At 43.6% G+C, this 27589-nt stretch overlaps 2 protein-coding genes across 6 annotated transcripts in view; one reads left to right on the top strand and one right to left on the bottom strand.

Annotated features, from left to right (window-relative positions):
• The window catches only part of Spag6 (sperm associated antigen 6), a 52371-nt gene extending 43422 nt beyond the window's left edge, over nucleotides 1–8949 (top strand). The window contains exons 11-13 of one of the 2 annotated variants that reach the window (XM_087590278.1): nucleotides 1648–1764; nucleotides 4335–4480; nucleotides 8667–8949. In XM_087590278.1, coding sequence (XP_087446404.1) covers nucleotides 1648–1764; nucleotides 4335–4480; nucleotides 8667–8736 — 333 coding nt within the window. In that variant the 3' untranslated portion in view covers nucleotides 8737–8949. 2 annotated transcript variants of the gene reach the window in all.
• On the bottom strand, nucleotides 1690–26352 carry LOC148000305 (uncharacterized). Of its 4 annotated transcripts, none has more exons than XM_087591750.1 (4): nucleotides 24952–26352; nucleotides 19959–20128; nucleotides 3157–3358; nucleotides 1690–1778 (listed from the first exon to the last, which is right to left on the bottom strand). In XM_087591750.1, the coding sequence occupies exon 1, from the start codon at nucleotides 25868–25870 to the stop codon at nucleotides 25289–25291; it is 582 nt and encodes a 193-aa protein (XP_087447876.1). In that variant the 5' UTR covers nucleotides 25871–26352; the 3' UTR covers nucleotides 1690–1778; nucleotides 3157–3358; nucleotides 19959–20128; nucleotides 24952–25288. The 4 variants fall into 4 exon arrangements, with proteins under 4 accessions (XP_087447876.1, XP_087447877.1, XP_087447875.1 ...); XM_087591751.1 differs by having other exon boundaries at nucleotides 24664–26352; XM_087591749.1 differs by lacking the exon at nucleotides 3157–3358.
• Nucleotides 26353–27589: the final 1237 nt, after the last annotated feature.

The raw sequence follows: 27589 nt of genomic DNA on the forward strand, positions 1-27589 counted from the left end.
TTTAGAGCTCTTGACTAATGACTTGATCAGTCGCCATCAGTTTGAAATGGTCTGAGTAGCTGTCTGTGAGCTATGATTGGTACAGTCTGTGCCATTACAGCTATTTGGCCTTGTTAGCAACAGCAGTTAAGTTAAATTTCTTGCTCTGCTAAGGTCACCATGGCCTTAAGATGGTTTACAAAGGGGCAGTATAATCAGGTGTGTTGGAAACTGGCGTTTCTCTTCAATTCACACTGCTTTGGTCTACCTTTCCCCATTCTTTAGTTAACCTATGCAGGGATGGACCTGTATAAGACCCCTTACTCTGGCTCCCTAAAGAAAACCTGAAATCCAAGAGATCTTTTATTGATAGCACAAATATGACAAAAGTTTTGCTGATTACAGTTGCCACGTACAAAGCCCATGATGTAAAATCAAAATGGCCCTTCATTTCAAGAGCATTGCTAGACACGCAGTAACAAAAGCAGAAGGGCAGGTCCCTAAGGTAGCCTGGATGCTCACCACACCCAAGACGTGGGATTCTAGAGAGAACTAGCTATGGGCAAACAAGTAGTTGTCCTCACCACACAAGGTAGCACAGTGGGCCATGGTTACAGCAGTACTCTCTGGTCACAGTGGGGCCCTTCAGGCACATTCTCAGCAGGGGATAGCAACATTGTATCAGTTTGAAAGCAGGAAGAGTGCTGGCAGCGGTGGAGATGGGAACAGTATAAGTGGTACCTATGTTTTGGGGAGTGATTCTCAGTTGACAGTTGATTGGACAGTTGAGCAGATTGTTTTGCTTCTACTTGAAAATGGACCAATTTTTATCCATGAGCTATAGCAGTGTCTACAAATGTACACTGAATAATTCACACAGTAGATATTTACCTATGTGAAATGAACTCTTTTAGACAGTATAGAATACCTATATCACATAGACATTGTATATAGCTATATAATGTATAGATTTACGTGGAGAAATAATTATATATTTTTATACTTTATAATAACTATCATCTTATGCTGTTGGTTAAAACAAATGCAATGCTTTGGTTATCTGTTTCATAGCTGTGAATGTCACATATTTATTTATTTTAATACATGCTAGTTTACAGTAAATAAGTATATTTTATACTTTTTAATTTTGTAGATTTTTTTAATATTTACTTTTATATTTTTATTTTTATGAGCAATCTGCCTTCAGACACACCAGAAGAGGGAATCAGATCCCATTACAGATGGTTGTGAGCCACCATGTGTTGCTGGGGATTGAACTCAGGACCTCTAGAGGAGCAGTTAGTGCTCTCAACCTCTGAGCCATTTCTCCATCCTGACTTTATAGTTTTAATGTTCTGATGTATATTTAAGAACTCCGCAATTCACTGCATAGTTTAAAGTTTAACAGAAGACAATTGGTAAAACTGATGGTACCAGTCAAAACCAGTCCTTCAGCGTTGAGAAACAGAGAGAGGTACCCTGAGTATCTGATTTTAAGACCCTTAAGAAAAGGTCTCCGGGGCCTGGGGCAATGGTTCAGCTGTTAAGTTATGCAGAAAATTGTTTAAAAATGAAACAACAGTGAGAAACTCATCTCCTTGTCAAATTGGAGAAATATGAGACTTGACTTGCCAAGATTTCCATTCATTTTGCTTTGTATTTCCACAGAGTAAAAAGGCCATAAAGAATATCATCCAAAAATGCACCTACCTCCCAGCTCTTGAGCCGTTTCTCTATGATGCGCCTCCCAATATTCTGAAGTATGTGGCTGGACAGTTCAGTAAGGTGAGAAAGATGGCCTGGAAAAGGGAACGGACAGGGGCATTACCTGTGAGCTTGCTTTTCTGAGTTCTCCTGTCAAATTGGCTCTGGACTTTACTGTTTAAGGCTTGGTTCTCAGCCGTCTCAGTTGATACAGGTGACATGGGTTAATAAGACAGACAATGAGACACTTCCTCCTTTGTCATATAGCTCCAAGCTCTGCACAATCTCCTTAGACAGATAGAAGGCAGCAGTAAGCTGGGCAGTAGGAAACCTTACTCTACAGATTGTGTATGCTGGCCCCTAACTTTTAGTAGTTTCCACTGTCCTTTAGTCCTGCTTTTAGTCTAGCAACATAGCCCAGCAACATCTTTACGAAAGGAAAATGTCTTTGAGCCACTGAAACATGTTTTAGAAACTCTGTACCAGGGATGCTCTCCATCGTCCGTCGCATAGTGACTTCTGGTGAGCAGTTTACCCGAGTGGAAGCGTCATGCTCTGTAGATCATTGCGGATTGAGAGTAGTGCAGGGGGGGCGAGCTGCCAGAGGGCTCAGACAACAAGGTGGACCTGACAGCAAGGGACGGAATAGAGGGGCAGTACTGATACTCAGTACTGATACTCAGCATGGTCAAATGATGCCCTGTATATCTGACTTAAACAGGGTCAACGGGGGCCGCGGATACCCCTACGCGCTTAAGAACATTGCCTGCTCTTCCAACCTGGCTTCCATTCCCAGTACCTACACAGCAGCTCACAACCGCCTATAACTCCATTCCCAGGGGATCCCTGGCCCCTTCTGGGCTCCCTGGGCGCATGTCCGTGGTACCCAGAATTAAATACAAAACACCATACACATTATTACCATGTAGGCTGAGGCAGAGGCAGGTGGGTCTCTGTATATTTGAGGCCGGTCTGATCCACACAGAGAGTTCCAGCCCAGACAGAGCTGCAGAGTGAGGCCCCCTCAAGAAGCAAGCAAGCAAACAACCCCCCCCAAAAAACAAATGAAAGAAATGGGGGCCCGCACAAGTCACGTGCCAGAGCGTATGTGCTTTATGGTACTCCGTTTGGCTGCTTGACGGTTTTTGGTTTTGGTGCTGAGTGAGGATGGCACTTAAAGCCACACACATGGCGGCTGCTCTACCTCGGAACACAGCTATAAATGTATTTCAAGGTATAGCTCTAATTCTTCAGGAAAGTCTGACCCTCTAAACCTTAGTTCGATTACACGTAAGACAGGATCAAGGGTACTTTCTCCATAGATGGTTGTAGAGACTAAATGAGTATGGGAAGAGTTTAGCTCAGTCTAAGGTACATAAACGTGCCCTAAAATGAAAGCAAAGATTGTTTCTGAAAGACAGGACACCTGGGCCTGGGGACAAGGCTCAGCAGGCGGGGGCGCTGCCATCTCACCTGACAATCTGAGGGTGAGCAGGAGCCGCCTGGTGAATGGGGAGAGCCAAGCCTTGCAAGCTGGCTTCCATCCATGAGCTGTGGTGCGTCTGCCCCTCCAATACAGATGGAAATGTTCAAGCGACAGCCCACGTCGGGCCGGTGAGCTGTCTCAGTAAGCGCAGGCACTTGTTGCCGCCTAGGCTTGACCCTAGTTTGGTCCCTGGAGCCCGGAAAAGACGGAGAGAAAGAACCAACTTGACAGATTTGTTTTCTGATTCCACATGCACACCGTGGCGTGGGTGTCCACCCCCAATAATAAGAAAACCAGCAAACAAAACTTCACGTGTTTAAAGCCAGCTAAAGTTTCTTTAGTTGATGGGAGAAAACACACCCAGCCCAATAGTTTTAACTCTATTTATTAAGAACAAGGTCGTTTTTTCTGCCTCCTCCTCTCCATCTCTTCCTTCTCCTCCTTCACCCCCCCCCCTTATCTCCAGTGTTTGGGATCAAACCAAGGCGGGTTTGTATATACTTATCAAATGCTATCATTAAAATGCTTTCGTCTTTTAAAGGTAGGATGTCGTCGTATGGCCTAGATTGACCTTTAGTTCATCATCCAATTAGCTCATGATCCTCTGGCCTTGTCTGCTAAGATACATGTATATGCCACCATACCCAGCCTGTTCTTCCTTAAAGCAGGTGATACTCGAGCTGAGCATTAACCAGTGTGTGAGAGTTAACCAGGCAAGGGGATGTCTCCTCGGCAGGATATGCAAACACTCACATAGCTTGCATGCGCTGATGCTTTGGACACTAAGCTTGGACACTAAACTCGTGAGCCTGGGACTTGCAGATATATTTAGGAGACAAGGGGAGAGGACCTTCTCTTCCTTGTTACGGGGCTTGCCTTCACTTCCATGGAGAGCGGGGAGACCTCAGATCCATGAGGCTCTAGGTATGAGCAGGTCTCCACCAGCTTTACTCATCTCCTACCTTAATTCATCTCTACTACACGAGGGCTAATGTACTTAGAAAAAGAATGTACTTTACTTGAAGCATCAGCTCTTGAAGTTATAGGAAGTGAACTGAGCATACAGTCTCTCCTGCGCCATTTCTGATACAATAGAACTTTTGAAGAGAAATAGCCTGACTTGGGAAAGTAAAAGATTCTGTGTTTATCTGTTTCTATTTCCAAGGTGCTCCCACATGACAGCAAAGCTCGAAGGCTTTTTGTAACAAGTGGCGGACTTAAAAAGATCCAGGAGATAAAAGTAGAACCGGGTTCTATCCTCCAAGAGTACATCAACAACATCAACAGCTGCTACCCAGAGGAGATAGTGAGGTGGGGAAAATTGATGCTAGGCAGTTCCATATCACAAACCAACGTTCTGTTTCCATTTCCGTGTCCAAATGTAGACATTGGGGGCAGAAAGATGGCTCAGTCATAGGAATGTTTGGTCTGCAAGCAAGAGAGCTTGAGTTGGAATCCCTACACCTGTGTAGGACTTGGGCTGCACATAGCCTAGGTACTGGGGGCAGAGATGGGTAGAATATGGAGCTCACAAGCCAGCCAGATAATTGATGTCAGTGAGATTGATTCACTGAGAGATTCTGTCCCTAAAACAAGGTGGCAAGTGACGGATGCGCTTATGTCCACACACATGTGCATAGAACACACACACACACACACACACACACACACACACACACACACACACACTGCATATACCACATGTACAAAAGAAGAAAAAGAGGGTGAGGGTTAGGAAGAAAAGGAAGAAGAGGAGAAAAAAGTGAAGGAGGAGGACTAGGAGGAGGAAGAAGAGGAGAAGGAGGAAGGGGAGAAGGAGGAGAAGGAGGAGGAGGAGGAAGCAACTGTTTATTTTTGTTGTTTGAGACGATCTTGCTGTATAGATTAGACTTTGCCCTGAGGCCTTCCCTAATTGTGCCTCCTCCCAAGTGCTGGGATTAAAGCCATGTGCCACTAAGCCTGGCTTGAATTCTTTTTAGAAGCTTGCCATTACATGTCTGCCTGTGTGTGCACATGAATGCAGGTGCCCCCAGACATCGTCTGACATAGTGCTGGGAACAAAACCCAGGTTCCTACTCAGGTCCTCTGCAAGAGCAGTGTGTGCCTTTACCTGCTGAGCCATCTCTCCAGTCCAAGCTCTGCGTTCTCGAGAGGCTTCCGAGAATTGAAACGATTCCAATAAGCTAATTTAAAAGATTAATACATGAGTATATGATATCAAAGGAGTCGTATGTCATAGCATATGTAAGACATACAAATGGATAATGAAAGCTATATAACAAAACGTTTTATTTGAAGTTTGGTTTTGTATGTGGATGTATGCACAGTCAGGAAGAATACTATTTTGTGTAAGCTTAAGAAAACTTCCAATTCAGTGTTCTAAAGAAGAAAATAAAATAAGAATGGAGAAAACCAAGGGCAAGAAAAGGTCCCCAGAAAGGAAGTGATCCATTCAGAAGCCAACTTCCTCAACTTCCCCACATCTGGGATAGGGTTCATTTGCTTACTGAAGGCCATTTGAGATAGGTTAAGGTTAGCTTAGCAGAGGCTGAAGGCCACAGAGAAGGAATTTCTCACTCTGCAGTTGTCCTTACTCTCTGAGGAAAACTCAGCTCACGTGTCAGACAGACCTAGGTTCCTAGCTCAGTTCTAATCATTTCCTAAGTGACAATGATTAGAAGACAATTATTTAACTCTTTAAGCTAGAATTTCTGTATTTGTAAATTAATATTTACCTATCTCATAACATTAAAATCAAACGACATCCTAGTCAAAGGGTTTAAATGAGTAAGAGTTCAATTCAGGCAACATGTCTTATTGTCCCTCTGTGGGTATCTCCGTTCTCACTTTTTTCCTCTTGAGATTAAGTAGTGTTATTAGGTAAGTCAAATTTATTCTTATAATCATATTAGAGACATTATACAGTAGCACTTGGGTCCTTATTTTTTGCTATTTGTTTTTGATAACAAATGCATAGCAAGCAGTGCTCATTCCATTCATTACAGATAAAAAATTATCGTGGTATATTTAAAACGCCTTTGACGGCTCAGCTGGAGTTATGTAGTTTTTCCTCATAGGAAGCTACTTTTAAATTCCTTACCACCGTAGTAGTCGGAACGAGACCTTCCTCACAGTAAATGAGTAACTCGGTATCTTTATTTATGGATGAGGGACTGGGCAATTCTAAGTGTCTGCTCTGTTGATGACGGTGTGGGGACGTTTGATCACCATCACCTCAGCTTGGCTGCTGGGAGTCCTCAGAGACTTCTTGGTGAAGGACAATGGCAATGTCAGTAATCTTGGAAACGAGTCTAGTAAAGCCTCACGAATCATCAGTACATCCTGATTGCTACAGTACGACTTTTAGTTTAACAGTGTGCAGTGAAAATGTAATGTGAGCCACATGTCAATTTCCAATCTTCTGTTAGTCACGTTGGAGAAAGTGAGGTGGAAAGGCAAATAGTGTTAATAACTTTTTAAGACTTCAGTTACCTAAACCTTATGAGTTTAACTTGTAATAAATGTAAAATTGGTTATTTTACACTTGTATAATATTTCATTATTTCTAGCATATCTTAACTCAGGTGGTAAAATCTCATCAGAAATATTTGGGTTAAATTTAGGTCATATAAAACTAACATGGGAAAAGGCGGGCCCACGAATGATTCCAAACACACTTTTGTGTTTTCCAAGAGTTGATTTGTCAGTTTGAAGTCAAAAATTTTAAATTAATTTCTTAAGCATATTTCTAGTGTTCTTCAGTCCTATGTGACTAATGGCCATCATTTTAAGTAGCACATTTTAAGAGATTTTTAAACCTCTGTCTCCTACCATTTATATAAAAGCTGTCTGTCTTGTGTCCAACCTTTCATGAGGAGCCGGTGAGAGTGGGGTTTGCCTCAGCCACTGCACTAACTCCGACTTAGAAAGACAATTGCCAGTTCTTGATGCTACACTAAGAAACCCATTTTGAAACTAATTTTTCTAGGTTTGGTCGCTTTTTGATGATTTTTTTTTTTTTTTTGAGACAAGGCCAGTGTCTTGCTATGTGGCCTTAGCTGATCTGGAACTTGCTATTTAAACTAGGCTGGTGTCAAACTCACAGAGACCCACCTGTCTCTACCTCCTGAGTGCTGGCAGTAAAGTCATATGCCACCATACCCAGCTAAAATTTTGTTTTTATTTAATTATGTGTGTATGTATATGTGTGTGTGTATGTGTCTGTGCATGTCGGTGCAGGAAGAAGAGCATTCTTTGTGTGTGTGTGTGTGTGTTCTGTTTGATTGTGAACAAGGGACACTATTAAAGAAAATACAGCTGTTTTACCCACCTAACTCAAGAAAGGCATAAAGACACCTAACAAGGGACAAGCCCCACATTAACTTTAATGTACAGAAACACTTTCATAAATGTTTCATGAGGCATAATCATCTTGAGTAAATATCTTGGAAATTTTAAAACTATACCTTCCCAGTTTTTTTTTTTTTTTTTTTTTTTTTTGGTTCTTTTTTTTCGGAGCTGGGGACCGAACCCAGGGCCTTGCGCTTCCTAGGTAAGCGCTCTACCACTGAGCTAAATCCCCAGCCCCACCTTCCCAGTTTTTAAATCCATTTTTCTACATTAGAATGTGCACCAGATTTTATTTGGCTTGTGTTTATGTAAATGTCAATTCTTTCCACACCTTATCACTATTCACATATTTAATATTTTATACTAAGCATTTTGTAAGGTGCTCAATTTGGAAATCCAGAAATGTAAATATATTATGGTTGCCCGAGAAGCAACGAGGATGGCTAGTTTTCCATTTTATATAATGTGAGTGTTTATAAGACTTCTATTTAATTGTTTTTCATGTGAATCATGACTGGGTCTGGTTAAACTATACATTAAGACATGATTTCCAAGGCAATTGGAATGCAGGAGTTGATCAGCAGTCACAGACTGTATAGACTAATCTACAGAGGACATTTGTTAGCCATGATTCTTCGGTAGCAGCACTCACTTGACGTGATAACAGGGATGTCTCTGAGATACCGACACTGGATTGAAGGGATACCTGGGAAATACCTCCTTTGTACTCCGCTTACATGCTCGAAGTGTTTCTGCATCTGGTACGACACTGCAGGCTGGGCTTCTCCTCCTTCATATGCTCTAACCTTACGTGTTAGCATTACTGGAACATATGTGAAGTTCCACTTGGACAGTTATTTTTAAGACACTTGATATTGTGTGTGTGTGTGTGTGTGTGTGTGTGTGTGTGTGTGTGTGTGTGCGTGTGCATGCGCACCACAGCACGCATGTGAAGGGCAGACTTGTTGGGTTGGTTCTCCTTCTAATCCACGGGTTTCAGGGGTTTGAACTTTGTCAGCCTTACTGGTTGAGCCGTGTTATTTCTCACCACCGCAGTAAGTTATTTCAGTAAGCTCTTTACGTAGCCTCTCAGGTCCCTACTGTATGAGAATGTTTCATGTATTTGATACAAATTTTCTTTTTCCAGGTATTATTCTCCTGGATACTCAGACATCCTTCTGCAGAGGGTGGACAGCTATCAGCCCCTCGCTAACTGAATGAAGTGATCCCAATACCCAGGTTCACAGGAGAGTGAGGATAACAGTTGTTAAAGATTGTTCCGAAATGTTTAAACTAAGTGTATCCAATGTGAAAATATTTACATTTTTAATTTTCTTATTTGTGTAATACTTTATAAATTATTAGCTACAATGTATAGAAAGACTTTACAGTCATTTGCTTGAATAAAGGAAAATTTAAAAGGCAATAAAGGGCTTTAAGGTGTTTCTTTTTCTACAAAAGACATAAACACAACACACACATCCTTGCGACTAGATCAGAAGGAGACATGCCATTTGAAAACCCTTAAGTTACTTCCTGGCAGATCAGATAGATAAGGAAACCTGACCTTGCCAGTTACACAGAAAGACAGGAAAGGGAGTGTGGAGAGAAAAAATGTTGGTGGGTGCTGGGCCCTGAGAAAAGAGGCGTGGCCGCTTAAGGGCACTGAATCAACCAAAGAGCTCTGCAGATCACCTCCCTGTTTCTTGAGAATCTAGGAAAGCCCTCCTCTCTTACTCCTGGTTCTGGAACTGTTGTTTTCACCCTACCTGAAGTGTTTCCTGCCTTCTGTGCACTCTGACCGTACCCCCAACCCCCATCCCCACTGAACAGTCTTATGATTCCTGTTCAAGGTTGCAGACACACGGAGAATGCGGCCTTAGGATTCCCTTTCCCAGGTTCACTTTCTCAATGTTCAGAGTGGACATATTCAGGGATTTAAGGTATAATTTAAGAATAGCAGCCTCAGACTTAATACATGTCATTTTGGAAGCTGTAATGGGGTCAAAGTAGAGTCCAACAGAACACTAAGGATAGCGTTGCAGAAACATTTTTTTCCCCTAATTCTCCCTAACTAGCCAATGCCCCTCTCACCTTAGGAACCTTTGTTTAGATTCCCACATCTTGGTTGTTACGGCTATATCTGTGGGCATAACAGGATATATCTCTTTTTGACTAGTTTAAGTGTCTGAGTGTTTTGTTTGCATGTGCCAAATGCATACCCGGTGCCCCCTGAGGCCAGAAGAGGGCTTCAGATCCCCTGGGATTGGAGTTACAGAAGGTGGGTGCTGGGAATTGAACCGGGTTCCTGTGGAAGAGCAAGCAGCCAGGGCTCTTAACCACTGAGCCATCTTTGTCTAGCCCCTAAAGGTTTATTTCTTGAGAAGGACTTCTTGGAGGCCCGAAGAACAGAAAGGAACAGGGAAGCTCAGACAGGCCCTACACTATGGTGGTCCCTGAAAACCTGTTTCAAGTTTCCTTCTTGGACCCCATTTATGCTTCACAACTGGCAACCAATCTCCCATCTCTCTCTCTCTCTCTCTCTCTCTCTCTCTCTCTCTCTCTCTCTTATGTCAAGATAGAATACCAAGTGATTTTCTTTCTGTGGCAGTGCTGAGGATTGAACTCACGGTCATGTATGTACAATATGCACCTCCTGACTGCATTAATGCACTCATAGCCGATTTTGTTTCTTTACTACAACTTCTTAGACACATTACATAGGAAGATATAATTTTTATTCCCAATTCTGTAGCTTCCCTTCCTCTTTCCTGCCTATCGAGTTTGTCCCGCAAAGCCATTTAACGGCCTGAAGAAATATAGTAGCTTGTGTCATTCTTAATTAAGAGTATTTTTAACTCTGTGATATCTCAGCCCTGGGGAGCTGACAGCAGCAGGATTTCAAGTTCTCTGTGACAGATTAAGAACCTGTATGACACACACAAAACAAACCAACGAAACCAACCACAGCAGCAGCCGTTCTCAGGTGATGGCGATGGTAACAGTAAACATTAAGTTACCTAGGTTACAATGTCTTCAGATATTGGATGGTGAATTTCCTCTCATTTCTTGTTAATCCATTATAACTTGAAGTTGCCATTTTTCACTTTATACATCATTTTCTCCTTATCAAGGACATTGACCTGTTTTTCTAACTCTTCTCTCTCTTAAAACAAACAAACAAAAAACCCTTCCCCTAACAAATCAAAGATTTACTAGAATTAAGCCCTTAACATAAACCCTGTCCTCCAATCCCGAGATGAGTCCATTTCTCTAAGAAGACATTTAGAAACTGACCTTGAAAAGATGAAGAATTTTCTGTAACTGACCCTTTAAGATAGATGCTAGCAAATGTTGAGGTTTATTTGGCCACAAATTTGATGTGTAGAAAACTTAATTTGCAGTTACTTTCCCAGATATTGACAGGGTCAAGTTACAAGTCTGTAGCTACAACTGTTGTATTTTCCAATTGCTTCAAAGCCTTTTGAGTTTTAAAATTAGATTTGGGGAAAATATGAAGACATCATTTTGTTTTTAATCAGTCCTGGACGCTATAAAGACTGCAGGCTTTGTTTGGAAGGACAGTGATGGTGTGAAAGGCAAAGGGAAGGGGGCAAATGCATTCCAAATGTCAGAACCCAGGGAGGCCAATCTCAGAACACAGGGAGGCTCAACATTAAGGAGTTAGCAGAACTTCAAATGCTTCCTAAGCCTCGTACAGTTAGAAAAAGTTGGGCAAAATGTATCCATGCTATTCATGAATTTTAAAATTCCCAGAGGCACAACAGCTCCTTCGTTTTATAGAGCACAGTTTTCATTTTTTCTCTATCTAAATGGGTTTAGGGGAAATCCTCGGTGATTAATCCTCGGTGATTAAATTAGGGATCAGCATAAAAATTACTTCTGAATTTTTTATTCGTGATTGGCAAATTTTCTATAGTAATTTTAACTGAACGCTGGGTCAAGAATATTAATATATCACCATCGGAAAATGGTCTAGTATAGCTATCTATCCAGTAAACAAAGCCTATTAGTTTGTCCATGCAAAGAATTTACTTAACACATTTTTGAAGAAATCATACTAAAATATAAAATGTATATATTACTGATGGTAAACGTGCAGTCAAAGTGTGCTGCCATGATGATGTTCAGCAGCCTGTGAACGACTGCAGCCTACTATACTGAGTTCTTCATATTTCTGTGGCATGTATAGAGTGATTTAAAGCGTGTCATTGCTCTGTCCTCTTCAGGTGCCAGTATTACTAGCACTATAGCAAGCATGTGGTAGGCAGAAGTAGCAGCAGGCTGGGTTGAGAGGCACCAGGGAGTTTTAGGGAGACCGAGATGCACAAGAGAACCCTAAACTACTGTGAGTGAAGCTGTGGGCAGATTGCCAACAGCACCCCCTTCACACAACTCTGAGGGTTAAATGAGGCTGCAGGAACACAGGACTTGGCAGGGTAGGAAGCAGTCTCCCCATCCGACTACGTATCTGTGAGCTGAAAAGGCTGACCAACCCTTAAGACATTTTATTTCCATTGGCGCACCTTGAAATAACCTTATTTTGTTAAAATAAGACACTTGACTGCCATCTGCTGGAAAATTCTCTTTGTAAATATGCAAATTTGTGATGTCCCTGGCATAAACCATGACACCCAAGAGGCACTGGTGCCTTTGTGTAAACCATGAGCTGCAATGCTGTACACACAGCACCAATAAACGTCTACTTGCTACTCTTCTGATGTCCGTCCGTGAAGTGTTGTTTAGAGAAGCATTCCAGGTAACATTGTGTAAAAATAAATTAACCTGAAAAACTATAATTCAAAGTTAATCTCAATGAAAGGAATCGGCGTTTTCCGTCTTTTCCCGCTTTACCAAAAAGCATATTCTACATTAAACCCATAGTTAGGTAAAGTTAGCTGAAACGCCAGTTGAGGGGCTGGCAAGAAGAGTTAGCAGTTGGAGTGTTTGTTACTCCTGCAGAGGACCAGAGCTAAACTAGCACCCGCTTCTCGGGCTCAAAACCACGTGCAATTCCAGATCCAGGGGATCTGACACCATCTTCTGGTGGAGCCAGAAGGTAGGAAAGCAACTCTGCTGTGCTCTGGTTACCCAGGTTACCTGGGCTGGGCTAGAACAGGCCTCTGTTCTAGCAGGAGGTCCTTATGTAGCGATGATTGCACCCGAAGGGAAAACTTTTGACTGGTAGTCACACTTAGCTAGCACAACAGCCACAGAGGATGCTGGCTGGCATTACATAAGAGTTCCTTCACCGTGGGAGAACTCCACCAGGATAAAGGATGCATCGCTGGCAACGACCACAGGTGCCAGGGTGGCTTACGGAAACCTGGAGGGAACAATAGGCCTGTTGTCCAAGATTTGGAAATGTTACATCTGTCACGGTAGAGTGATAAATGAATGGTACGAACAGCTCCAAGGCTCATGCTATGTAAGGATGGAAAACTGGCCAGCCAGGCATGATCTCTAGAGAGCCCGCAGGACATACTGTGGTGACAAAGTACGTTACGAAGGGTAAGATCACCAAGGACCTCAGCGGAGGCTCTCTCTGCATGAAGGGCTCACTGCGAGGGATGCAGCTATGGAATGGCAGCTCTCTGACAGGAATAAGGACAGGATCCCAACGTAACAGAAGCCAAACAATACCAGAAGCAAAGTGTATGTGATTATTTCAACAGGACAAGGTTAACACGCCATCCAGTGGTCCCATCCTGACATTTATGAAGACAGTCAATAGAGCTCAATGTTCTAGGGGCAAGATAAGGGCAGTCTACAGGGGTAAAAGCTTAAAACAAAAATAAATTTAAAAAAATGGATGGGTTAGGAGACTTAAGGGTAGCTGCCTGTGAGGTTTTGTCAAATTGACAGAAACTCCAGACCCTGGAGAGGGGATCTCAAATGAGAAATTGTCTCTCTCAGGTTGGCCTGTGGGCATGTCAATGGGGCATTCTCTTAGTTACTGATGATGCGGTAGTCAGCCCACTGTGGGCGGTACCATTCCTAAGCAGGTAGGTTTGAGCTGTGTAAGAAAAGTATTTTAACAGCCCAGAGGAAGAAAGCCCATGAGCAGGGTTTCTCTGAACTCTCTGCTTCAGCTCCTGATGCCTGGCCCTCTTCTCCTTCAGGGTGGATTGTCACCTGTAAACCAAACAAGCTTTTTCTCCCCCCAGCTGCTTCTGCTTAGTGTTTTATCACAGCAATAGAAACCAATCTAGGAAACTTCTGTGGTCACTTGCTCAGTTTCCCGAACCAAATCACCTCAAACTTCAGTCTCGCTGTCTAAGGAGATGATGGTTCCCTCAAAGATGTACTCAGTGGTGTTTTCCCATCACAAGAATCTTGATCTAGCCCCTTTACCACGTAACCCAATGGCATTAAAAGGATTTGTTGAGAAAAGGAGGCCAGGAAGTTGCTGGGAATCATGAAAGAAGAATCACAGGATAGAATTGTAAGATCCCAGAGCAAGATTCATACCACCCATAGAAACAACATTCCAGAAACCCACATAGACTGTTACGACCTGCTGTGGATGGATCATCTGACCATAGGATATCATGAAGGTATGTAGTCAGAGACCTGGTAGTACATAAATCATAAAGTTGGGTGGGCCTAGAAGTAATGTCATTAAAAGTCAGCAGGAGACACCGGGCTGGGCATGAACAGAGAGCGAAGACACCGGAGACTAGACCCAAATGTCACCCACTTCTACTGTGCTGGTATTCACAGCTGGGGCTGCATGGGGTGGCCTCAGAGCAAGCCAACGGGGGAGGTGAAACCATCTTGCAGATGGCTTGGTCAGGAGTGCAGACTAAACATGAATGCTGCTGTGCCACATAACGCTGAGGTGACCTTCAAAGGGGTGGTGAAGAGAAATTCTTAAGATGGGGGAGTTTCCGATGATCAACTAGCTGCCCACGTTGTATGGAAAGAAGTGTGGCTCAAGGTGAGATGCACGGGGAGCGGTTTGATCAAGGACACGGAGAAATCCTCGTGTGAATGTGAAGGTTGAAGAACTCCCTCAAAGCAGTGCTTTGCTGCCAGTGTCGCACGCCTAATGACATTCACCACTCAGCCCCAGAGTAATGGTAGTGCTGACATGGGGCACAGCGATACATCAACAAGTGTGAGGATGACAGTCACATGCTGTTTCAGTGACGTAGACTTCCATTCGCCAAGGCTGATCCAGCTTCTCTACCATCAGATATCCATACCACACTGCCTTGGACCAGAGACCACTGGGTCTACTCAGTTTGGAGACTCTGACCTAGAGATGCTACTCCACAGACTGAGATGCCATCCTAAGTCGACAGATAGCCTATGTCTGAGATAGAATACATGGAAACACAGGCCTGCGGGAAGTAGGCAAGGCCCTGCTTCACGTCCTTCTCGGTGGTCCATTTGGGAAACTGCGCTTCCTGTTTCCTAGACCTTACGTTCGATGGGTGATGGGTGAAGAAACCTTGTTCCCTTGAGGGGAGATATGTCATCAGTGGACCCGGGATCTGCTTACTTTGAAATGCAGCAGCCATTCAACGCAGAACTTTCGTTTCTATGCCAAGGTAGCAGGACAGTGATCACTACTGTAGCAGGTGTGATTACAGAGGCCAGTCTCCCAGAGGAGTTAGGTAGGGCATGTTACAGAACAGAGGAACCGAAGAATTTCTGACGTATGTGATAACAGCAAATTATATCTGGGTGGGCATGGCAACCGGGGCCTATGAGAACTTGGGTTTTCACAGTAGGCTATGTGCCTAGACCAGTATGGGATGGGGCGGAGTGCTATAGAAGGGAGGGGAGCTACTTACTTCAAACTGGAGGCCCTACCAACTGAATTAAATCTCACAGCCAGAATGAATCTTAATAATGTATCAAATTTTAGAATCAGAGCCTTTCTTTGAATATGAGTAATGTAAGATCACCGAGGCACCTAGGTCAAACGAATCCAGACAGATCAGAAAAAAAATCTAAGTTCTTCAGATTTCCTGAGGATTTTAGAATTTACATGGCAAAGAAACCATCACTGTGTCTCTGGAGCTGGTTTGGGGGTTGTTGGCAGAAAGCATTTCTTATGTATTCTTTAATATGTATTAAATACTGTGTGTCGTGGGTATGGGCCGGCTTACATGTCACAGCAGGCATGTGAAGGTCAGGGACAGCTGTGTGGAGACAGCTCTCTCCTAAGAACTTTACATGAGTTCTGGGATCAAACCTGCGAGTCTCACACAGAAGCCCCTTTACCTGCTGAGCTATCTCACTGGGCCCGCCATCTGCTTTCCACAAGCAACGCCACAATCAAATCAAATCCTTTGAGTTACAGCAGGAAAAGATAAACCAGGCCACGCTTCATCGTGGAGTCTATTTAGTTCCCGTCCCGTTTAGCATAATGAAGACCCTGAACAGTGGGAAACCTTATTTTCTATAGGCATGAGTACATCACACCAGGAAAAGTCCTTAGGCTCCATGTATGAGAAGCCAGTGTTCGTAGGAAGTGATTCCGAGGAAGCCTTAGGTTGTCCATTCTAGATGAACAGCTAGGTTCGCTCACAGGGGCAAGTAAGGAGCTACTTGGTCATCTGTGTGTCTAGCCTGGGGCCAGGAGGTGATCAAGAAGTCGCTATGGAGCGAATGAGCCTATGGCGTTCCAGGAACCACCCTGGCTGTTGCTGACCCTGGAAGGAACTCTGCTCTGGACACAGTTTTCAGCACTGTGGATGAAACCTGGAGTTCAGAGGATGCCAGTCAAAGGTGCTACCACTGGACTGCAGCCCTACCCCGGGAAGAAGCTCTTAAAAGACGACTGGGCCGCAGAAACAGGCTTTTTTTGTTAAAACAAATTTGATTTGTAATATATTTTGGACAAAGTCTAGATACTTTCTCTTATACATTTTTTTTCTAAATTTAAACACGGAGATGTGCCTAATTGTATTTCTTTCAATAGAACCTATTTTGTTGCCTTTCACTCAGAATATTTTTCTATATTCATCCGGTCATTGTTGTTTTTTTCTTTGCCAATTTCAAAATACTTGAAAAGTTATCTAGTTACAGTGAATGTAGTGACCCTTGGAAGATGATTAATTTCTTTTATGCTCGTATACATTTTTTTAAAATTGGACATTTTATTTATTTACATTTCAAATGTTATCCCCTTTCCCTGTTTCCCCTGCAAACTCCTTACTCTCTTCTATGAGGATGCTCCCCTACCCATCCACCCACTCTGCCTCACCACCCTTGCATTCCTCTACATCGGGGCATCAAGCCTTCACAGGACCAAGGGCCTCCCCTCTCATTGATGCCAGATAAGGCCCCTTCAGCTCGTTCAGTCCTTCCCCTAACTCCTGCATTGGGGTCCTGGTGCTCAGTCTAATGGTTGACTTCCAGCATTCGCCTCTGTATTTGTAAGGCTCTGGCGGAGCCTCTCAGGAGACAGCAATATTAGGTTCCTGTCAACATGCACTTCTTTGCATCAGCAACAGTGTCTGGGTTTGGTGTCATGGATCCCCAGGTGGGGCAATCTCTGCGTGGCCTTTCCTTTGGTCTCTGTTTTACTCTTTGTCCCTGTGTCAGAAACAGGCTCTTTTCAAGTTTTCCTATGGTAAGACTGCGGCACTGGCTGGCTGTTCTGGTCACATGGACATGGTTGAGGTTAGCAGTACCTGAAGCATTTCTTAGGATTTTAAAATAGGAAAGTGGTTTAGAGGAATGACCTCACACCTTAATGACAGTTTCAGACTGTATTCTATTCCACAGATGCAGTTGAATGCACCAATCAGAGCCTCCTGGGAATTTTAGAATTCACTCATGAAACAGTGATAACTGAATCTTTCGGAGTGGTTCATGGCAGCCTACTGGAGCAGTCAGTGGGCTCTGGCTTTGAGCTCTAGGGACTAGCCACACAGTGCTTGTTTTCTAGGGAAGCAGCGTGGTTGTTCCTTAAGATGCTTGTGTATTGCGTTTGTAAAGTGCACTGTCTGTAAGGTTCTCCCCAGCTGGCTTCTGCTGTTTGGAAACAGGAGAAAGACATCTGGGGGAAACCAGAAGGATCCGGGTGGTCTTTGGAAGAACTTTGGTGCTGCCGGGGGAAGTAGTGAGGAAGGGGACGAAGACCATGAATGACTCTGGAGCCGCCATACTAAATGGTTTAAAAGTATCCACACTGCTTTCAAAGTATCCTTTACGCTCTCTGCCAGACCTCTTCCACACTGAGGGACATTTCCTACAGTTCTTGCTCTGATCATTTAAACTTTTAAATGTGTCTCTTGCCTTATCCATTCTAGGTGCCAAGTAAGGATCAATAAAAGTGTCATGGAGGCTTTGTGGTTCCAAGACACCCCGTGAATTGACCGGCTTTTGTATTAGCCCCAGGAAGAAACTCATGGCGACTCAATCCTTGCATTTTTTTTTCCTTCCATTTTTCAAATTACCTCTTGGCAAAGATTTTGGAGCTAAGTCACTCTTTTTCTGGTTTAAAGCATTAATTCCAATTAATTTCCTGGATACCTTTGGGAAGAAAAGACTAAGTTACCAAAGGGAAGAAGAACTACTACGATTCTATGTAGGGAGAGGGAAAGAGGAGGGATTTGGGTCATCTCTATGCTTCGTGTCTTACTGACGGTTAAATACAGTGGTTTGTTCTGTTTTCTGCCACTTGAGGGTTATTTAATTAAATTCATGACCAAGGTTGCTAACCAGCCCCGAATCTAAAATAATTGCTTCTCTGTTGGTGCGATGTAAAGCCAGGACTGATTTTCCCCTGGCTGATAGCTCTTTTCTCTGACTCATGAATGTCATTCCCACTCCCTCCACACGGAATTTGATCTCTGTGTTTGATCCCTATTTAGTAGTACACTTCGCTAAGCAGATGTCCCAGTAATTAAAATCCCACACGGGCTCTCTAACCATCGAGTTACTTCTATCCGGTAGTTGGCTAAGAAACTTTTCACCCTTAGCTACCCCCCACCCTGGTGTAACGTTATTTATGCCTTTAACAGATTCAAACACCACAGTTCAAGCTGGCTGCGTTTGTTTCCCTGCTTGTGTTAAGTCCTTTCTTTTCCTGACACTGTTTCCCCTCCAAGTTCTAGGCTTTTCTTTCAACTCACCTGAATCGAAATTCTCACTGAATGAATCATCTCTGTACATTCATGACAGATTAGCAGTTAAAAAAAGAAAATCTGAACAAGGTTGTTATAACCAAGGATTAAGAGTGCCTTTTATCCCCCTACCCCGTGCCGCCAAATATTTCAGTCTGAAAAATCTTCAAACAAACAAACAAACAAACTAAAAAGAGGTATGCAAATTCACCTCCCAGCTGACAGATAATCGTCAGTTTTAAATTCCAAAGAACCAACGTCTTTTTAGCAACGCAGCAGCTTAGGTACCTAAGAAATTAGCCAGACGAAAAAACCAAGTAAAGAGACAACCTTAGCAAAGCAGAGTCACATTTAGCAAATGTGTAAGTTTTTCATCTATGCGTGTTTCCTGTAAGGCCACTTCTAGACTATTTCGGAATCTTTTCATAAATGTGATTTAAAAAAGAATCAAGCAGCAAGTTCAGAAGCCAACCGGTACTACTCTGGTTCTAAAACTCTGAAAGTAGCTAACCGCCACACTTAGACTTGGAGAGTAGGAAAAACCCTCCAGCTTGATGGAAACTTCACTGGGGTGGTTTACCTTCACTTTCTACTCCCCTTATCTAAGCTAACAAAGGCTATGTAAATAAGCAGAGATACAAATTAACAAGAGTCTTAGAGAAACAGTTGCACACAATGAACAAGTCTTATGTAAACAGCGATACCACACGGAAGCTACTATCTCAGGACCCTGGAGTCCAAACCCGTGGGAAACAGTGTGGGTGTGATCCTTTGCGGTCTAAGATCTTCACTGCTCTGGACCTTGAGAGTTCTAGGGCTGGCATGGCTTTCATTCTCCCTGTACCCAGGATATTCCCCGACTCCCCACCCCACCTGCCTGTTCTCTAGTCTTCCCCTCTATGGAGCGTTAGTTTCATCTATTAAAGCTCAGAGCATTTTCCCCTCTGACCTGGGCTCCGAAGCCTTGTTTCCCCTCCGGTCATTCCTTATCATATGTCTATCCTTGTTCTGCTGTTTCTTTCTGATCACTGATCAAAACTGTATGAATTCCGATAACCCATTCCTGCCCCCACTGTCTTGGTATAAATTAGGAAGAAAATTTCTTGACTCCCTCACAGTAATCAAGGATCATCACAGCGTCTACGAAAGCTCCAACCATAGCCTCGCCCGCCATTTTCCACCTGAGTGAGCTCTAGCAAGGCTCTTCACTTCTCTACCTTCCGTTCCAGGATATGGAAAAGAGAGATAATGAAACTACCTAAATGTGAGGTGTGTTTGGCAATGGTTACATGAGGTAATTCCCGGGGATCCCTGGGTCAGGACGTGCTTACAACAGTCTCAGATCCCTGCTTGTGCCAACACAAATGCAGAGCTCAGGCAGGCTTTCCCCTGAAGTCAGGGCACTTCCTCTTAGGCTTCAGCTGGTCTGCGTAGCCCAAGGCTCCTGGGTCTCTTCTTATTTGGGTGGTGCTGCAGTAAGGCTGTATACCCTGAGGGCAGTCTGTTGCAGGGAAGGAGGAAGAAAGTATTGTCAAAATGTGAAGACGGTTTTCACTGCCATATAATTTACTCCATATCATTTACATTATTGTCACCTTACAGATCTCAGATCACTTTAGCCCCCTCTTCCACACAGTAAAGGAAAGCACAAGGTTTCAGGGACACTTCTGAAAAGGAGACTGGAGGAAGAAAGCAGTTACAACCCAAACGTTACCCTGTAGACGAGGAGTGAGCTGAGAACAAGCAAAATATAGAAACGATAAAAATCTGAGCATTCAGAAGAAAGAGTGGGATGAGTGAACCTTCCAGATGAACTCTTCTGAGTGACCTTACATACAACTACATATAGATACATTGATGCTATTGTAGGAAAAGTTTTCCAGAAGACTCTAAGATGTAAATGCTAACTCTCCTGCTTGATATTCATCCCAAACACCCATGTTACAGCGTACTATTTACAGCTTTCGGCGTAGATGATCTGATCTAAACAATTCTATGTATACATCGATTTCTTCCATGGTTTTACGGTGTATTTCTCTTCCATGACAGTTTCTGTTTCATACCTCCCTCTTTAACTGAGATGGACTCTGTATGGGAGGCCCCGTGACTGGCCAGCATTCCTAGTACTACCTGTTAATAATTCATGCCTTCTCCATTAGTGATGCTTCATTTACAGCCATATTGAATTCAGAGCTATGTATTCCAAAATATCAATCTATTTGTCAATCTTTTTTCTAATCCAATATTGCTGTAATTCTTGTGGCTTTATAATATACATTAAGATCCAGAGCAGTGAACACCCCTGCTACCATTCTCCATGGTCAGATGTAGAGCAGTGAACACCCCTGCTACCATTCTTCATGGTCAGATGTATCCTGGCTAATCTGGTTTTTCCTTCAGATAGACATTGTTTCAATTCAAACCCATCCCACTGAAGGTTTTTGGTTAAAGTCGCAAATATTTACCTAAGAGCATATATATATATATATACATATACATATATATGTATATATATATATATATATATCTTAACTTATTGATATCTTTGCCCCCCTTTCCTTTGGGGTATAGATCTCTTTCAGTGCTTGCCAGCATTAATTATGTGAATAGGATCATATTGTTATTTTGCATAGAATCTTTTAAACACTTGTATTACCCAACAGGTGAGTGGTGAGCCACTGGAAAACCTTCTCATATGTAACATATATATGTATGCATTGAGTATGTCTGCATAACATGTGGGTGTGTATTTGTACAGATGCACACACCTGTGCATATACCCACAGAAGCCAGAGGAGGACATCAGGTGTCCCATTCTACAACTCTACCTTATTTCCCTCCATGGAGTCTTCCACTGACCCCAACGCCTGCCATTTTAGCCAGGCTGGCTGGCCAAAAGTGCTCCTAGGATCTGCCTGCCTCTGCTTCCAGTGTTGGGGTTATTTGAGTTCATGCACACACACACACACACAGACACACACAGACACACACACACACACACACACACACACACACACACACACCTGGCTTTTTACATGGACGGGTGATGGAGATTTAAATTCAAGTTTCCATATTTACATAGCAAACACTTTTACCCATCAGACCATCTCTCAAGCCCAATGTTCAATATTCTACAGCAGCTTTTCAATTAGGTTTCTAAGATTTTATAGGCCAAAGTATTACCTACAAATAAAAGCACTTCCCTGTTGCTTTGAAATAGTCTCCCCGTTATTTACATTTTAATCTTTTTAGGGATTTCAACATAATTCTAAATAAAAGTGATTACAGACATCTTTATATTTGACTGTAATGAAAATAGTATTGTGGTTCTATGACAAACGATAGAAAGTTTAAAATGTGAACAAAAGCAGAGCCGTGAGTAAAAACTTGCCCATTCACACCTTCAGAACCTTCCACATGTTTGCTTCAAATCGATACGAGTTCTGCTCTTCTTGACACAGGCTTAGAAACACCTACTGGAACTCTGAAATCTATTTCACTACTAGGCATTAGTCCTAAGTAACAGGTAAGGAGATGATGCCTTTTCCCAAATAGTAAGCAAAGATATTCCAGGGCTGTGCAGAAAACTGGATATTAACGTAACTGGTAACCAACTAGGGATTCATTCATGTCATTGCACTCAAAGTAAAAGTCACACAGTGGTCTCATGCAATTTAAAAACACACTCTTACCGCTGCTGTCTCCTTTGTCTTTTACAGTCTTATTTATGCCCTGTATAGTTCATTAAATAATATTTTCAGAAATTTCTCCATTTTCTTGATCTCCTTCCTTTGGAATTGATCCATTTCAATGGTCTCTAATTCACTTATTTCTCCTGCAATTGTTCTTCAGTCCTTTCTTAGATGATGATGTTATTATTATTATTATTATTATTAGTAGTAGTAGTAGTAGTAGTAGGTTGTAGTTTTAGTGCTGCTCAGTTCACTTAATTTTATTCCTTCTCATTTAATTTCCCCGCTAACGCTGGTAAGCTAGCTGTGGTTGCAAGCCACCTTCAGATATTTCTAACAGTTTTATCTGCTCTGAGTGGGGGAAGATTTGCTAACACTGAATAGGTCATTTAAAACAATGTGACTCAGACACTAGTGGCATGAAGGGTTCCAAAAATGTTTGAGTAATGGGACACAACCGCAGCAAGTTCATGGCCTGTTAAAGCGCCCAGTGCCTATGATGAGAGTGTAAATCTGTATGGTGGCCCTCTGACCCGTGCTGTCCATCCTCGTAAATGTGGGGAGAACTAGCAGCTAGGATTAAGGAGGCACTCTTCTGTTCCTTTGCCAAGATAACTTCTGATAGTGCATAGACATGAGTAACCTGAGATAGCCCTACATGTCCTTTTCTTTCTTCGAAAAGGTACACATGATCTGTTCGGCCTTGCTTCATCCTTTTGTCATAGTTAAGTTCAGATGGAATGTTGTTCAAGTGCAAATATTAAAAATTGTAAACACAACAAGAGAGACGGTTTTCATTGCAAACACCGACTCACTCACTGCAGAGGCAGAGGAGAGCAGAGTGTGTATTTTGAGTGGTTTGCAAGGCTAGAACTTTTAGCAGTTGCTCAAGAGAACACGGCACTAGGAAGGCAGGTTTGCAGGTGTCTACGGCAGAAATCACTGTAGTCTCCGGCTTGCAGATTTCGTAACAGTTTGTAAGTGGCCAAGAGAGGGAGGATTTTGTGGTCAGAGTTGTGGAAATGTTCTATTTAACATCTGGTGAGTCCCGTCTCGAATTACTGTTGATCAAGTTACAGATGATTAGCAAGCCAGGAGGGAGTCAAAACGTGTCTGACAAATCTTCAATAAACCGGTGGCAATTATTATTAAAAACCATGAGCCTAATGTTCTTATATTTAAAATAATGCCCCCCCAAAATTTTGCAAAGCATTGTGAGCTATAGGTTGCTGTGAAAGGCTCATAACTTATCTCCTCCTGGTGATTTAAACACAGCTTTGTGAAAATGAGCTAAAAACTTGTAATTAGAGCTGCAGATTAACAGCTTTGTAATTGCAATTGAAAGTGTTTCCTGTTTTACGCAAACATGCATCTCAACTTTTCAAACTTCCAAATGTTGAGAGCATGTAAGAGTCTACGATGTAGGAATTAACTCGCACAAGGAAACACCAAGGGAAACCAAATAACTAGAAGCCCAAACTTTTATCTCCCTCCCAACCCAAATATTTGGCAAGGATCTCAACCGACTGCTTCCTAAACTAGCACTTTAAAGAGACAGAGATCCGGTGCCAAAACAGCGAGAAAAAAAAAATTGTTATGATTGTGAAATCTTTAGGAAAGTATACGTAACACCCAAACACTGCCAAAGAAAAGCTAACCTCGAGGGCAGTTTTAAGTGCTGAGATTCGATGAAAAGATGGGATCCCAGGGCATGAAAAGCAAGGATAAACAGAAAGGAAAACAGATACAAAGTGGCGCGTTAGAGAAAGTACAGCGGACTACTCAGTCGCAGCTTCCAGGCAATCCCATCAGGCCTTGGGAGTGTCCGTGGTAGAAACTGATAGACTGCACAGTGATTGTTTTCCCGCCTCTGTGAAGGTTTGTCTCCTGCTGTTCTAACTTTGCGCTGGGGCCATGGGCAGATAGAGGCACTGTCAGAGCCCCCTATAAGGAAGCAATGTAGAACCCTCACCCTCAATGGTTGGGGGTTACTTGGCAGGGAGGGACCAGGAGAGGGACCATCTGCAGAAAGGCCAGCCCTGGATACTAAACCAGAGGTGGTGGTAGGGTTGGTGGGGCTAAGAGAATCTGGGTTGTTCTTTAGACAACAAAATTGCCATATTGTCCTCCAGGCACAAACTCTTTCTATTGTTAGTACACTAACTTTTAGGGGACTCAGTTCTGAGACTGTGTGCTCTTAAAGCTCAGATTTCCTAAGCAGTAAATAATGCTCCTACCGGCGCCTACCCTAGAAAAAACTTCCCCCCAAAGTGCACGCCCTACCTCTGCCAACTTTTGGGGACGTTATTTTGCTTATAGCTCGAACAGAATGAACTCCATGTACCTTCAGTCTGCAGTTCTGTGGATTGTGGCAGCTGTGATGAAACCACCAGTACTTTTGAGATATAAAGTTATTTTTAGCCTCCGGTGTACTTTCATTTTCTGGCCAGGCAAATGCTTTCCCTCTTTACAGTTTGTAAACCTCATAGTCATGGACCCGAGTTGGCCTCGGTCTTTTCTGCGATTTTCCTCATGGTATGCTTTTAGATCCGTGTGAGTTGTCACCTGTATTAACACCGAGTTAATGCTGGGCCACTTCTCGAGGGTGTGGTGTGCTTTTAGACAACTTTACCTGCATGGGCCTCATTCCGCCTCACCATCCTGACCGGAACAGCATTCCAGCTTGGGAAGGGAGCACCAAGCAACTCCTGCTTGTCAAGCCTAAGTGGACAGAGGGGACCAAGGACATCGTGACGAGGAACAGACACTGGAAGTGGGCGCAGTCACCCTCGGACGCAATCCAGGCCCAGGGCTTCCCCGATGCTGGAGTCATCACACGGGGACACCCTGCGACCGCCTCGGACACCAAGGGCTCCAGCTGGGCGGCCGCCGGGGCACTGGAGTGCAAATGTCTGATCCCGAGGCTCACAGAAGGCAGGAGGCTGACCAATAAGCACCCCGCGCTCGGTCTATGGCTGCAGCTCCCGGAGCCGCGCGCTTATAAGTGCAGGGCTGGCCGCACTACACCGGCGTTTCCCTCCGCGCCGGCGCCGTGCTCCTCCGCGCGCGGACCGCGCTAGTCCCCGGCGGGGCGCTGGGCCCCGGGCTTGTGAGCCTCTCCGCGGGCGCCCTTCCCGCCGCTGCCACTGGGCTCTGGGAGCAGGGTGGCCGCGCCACCGCCGCGCGCTGCACGGAGCTGGCCTTGTTCTGCGCGGCGTCCGCTTGCAGGGCGTCGGGAGAAGGGGGTCGGTGCGCGTGGGGACAGAGCCCGCGGCGCCTCCGCTGCCTTCCCTCCCGGCCCCGAGGCCGACTTTCGTTTTGTGCCTGTTCACGGACTCAGCGGGCCGCTTTGTCTGTCGGCCGAGCCGCGGCCCAGCGGCCTTCCCGGGGCTGCAAGACGGAAAAAGCTGGGGCGTGGGTTTGGATTGTGCGTCACCTTCTCCTTTAGATTCGAGCCCTCGGCCGTTGTCCGCTTTAGGGTTTTGATCGTTGGGTTTTGTTGTTTTCTTGTGCTCAAAATGATCGGAAGCTCTGGCTCCCTGTACCATCATCTTGTGTCAGGAAAAAAAAAAAAGGAAAGAAATAAAAAGGAAGGAAGGGGAGAAAAGGAAAGAAAGGAAAATAAACAAGTTTATTTATGAGGCCTCCTCAGATGGGGTGCACAGCCCTTGGCAGAAGCAATGTGACCAGAGAGAGCCTTGGGGCCTGGGGGTAAGGGTGGGAGACTGACCTGCGTTAGAATTAGGTTTGGGGTCCTACCTATGATTTAAGACTATCCAAAGGGAACGTGGGAAGAAGTTGGGTCTAAGAAGTCATCAGGGAAGGCATCTGTTTGCGCATACAACGGGTCAGGAATGAGAAAACAAACAAGTAATAGCAAATAAATAATACTAGCAAGGCAAGATGTGAACTCGAGTTCGGCCTTAGAGCTTCTTGTCTTGCCAATTTCCTCCCACAGCCGTGACATTTTAAACCTTTTGCTAACATTCTATAGTTTACATATTTGCTTATTGCTTTCTCTCCTTCCTGTAAGTGTATGAAAAACAAAACAAAACAAACAACAACGAAAAACAACAAACCAGGAGTTCACTGTTTCCTCTGAAACAATATACTGACAATATACTGGGAGCGTTGCAGATATTTGCTGAATCAGCAAATAAAAGGCATCACTTCAAGGTCCTGAGTTGAGGATAAACACATCACAGGACACAAGGAAAACTGTTCTCAACTCGCATTTATTTATTTATTTATTTATTTATTTATTTATTTATTTATTTAGACTCAAGAACTCATAAGGAATAGCTAAGAGGAAGCCAGATTGCCATTTCATTTTTCAGAGGAAAAAAAAGAGTTCTCTCCTCTGTGCTGCCTTCCTTTCTAGGGACTGGTACTGTGATGTGAATTCACCTAACGTGTATAAGGAAAATGAAAGTCCACATTGTTCTTCAATTACAGATCTCCAGTCACAGATCCCCGCCCCGCCCCCCTCCCAGTATGTGTAAATGTCATAGCATTCATGGCCCGCTGCTGCGGGACTTTGAAGAGTGCCCAGATGGAATTATACACTATTAAAGACACACCTGGACGGTGCTTCGGATGAAAACTGGATGAACCTCCTTTAGCTTAGAGGAAAATGACCTGGAGTACTGAAATGGGACCGCAGAATCTCAGAATAGCCAGCTATCCCCCCAAGGAGTTTTCCTGGATCAATTTGTATTTCTCTGGAAGTTTTGGTTAGGAAAAGTCTGCGCCTTGGCTGGACAGACTTGTAAGTCTGGTCACAGTAGAGGTGGGGAAGCTCTTCATAAGAAATAAGTTTAAGATTCCATGGATTAATGTTACAGTCATTCTGGCAATTATGGCATCCTAGTACGGAACCCTGGAGACATCTTTTGAGGTCATGCTTTCAAGGGTGTTTAACTAGTGAACTATTTAACCAGTGAACATCCAACAGTGTCAGGCACTGGTACAGGTGCCAGGTACAGCAGTGAACAGACAAAAGTGTCCCTGCTCTCCGACAGTCTTCCACTATCCCTGTGCCTTTCCCCTGTTTTAATCATTAATGTGTCATCAGCCTTCTTTACCACCTGGACCTCTTCACTAGTTTTTTTTTTCCTATTTCCTGTCCTTCAACTCATTCAGAATAAAAATATATGAAATAAAATGTGACGAAATAAAACTTAAAGAAAAATAGCCATTTAAGAAGCCAACTGTTAGCAAATAATTACTTTTTCAAGCTTTCTTTTTTATAAAGTCCTTTTCTCCTTGTT

The sequence above is a fragment of the Rattus norvegicus genome, chromosome 17 (assembly GCF_021556685.1).
Source record: "Rattus norvegicus strain SHRSP/BbbUtx chromosome 17, alternate assembly SHRSP_T2T, whole genome shotgun sequence".
Classification (NCBI taxonomy): Eukaryota; Metazoa; Chordata; class Mammalia; order Rodentia; family Muridae; genus Rattus; species Rattus norvegicus.

Excerpts from the sequence above, each read along its gene's own strand:
- LOC148000305 (XM_087591749.1), bottom strand. The coding sequence starts at position 25,870 with ATGATGGTACAGGGAGCCAGAGCTTCCGATCATTTTGAGCACAAGAAA.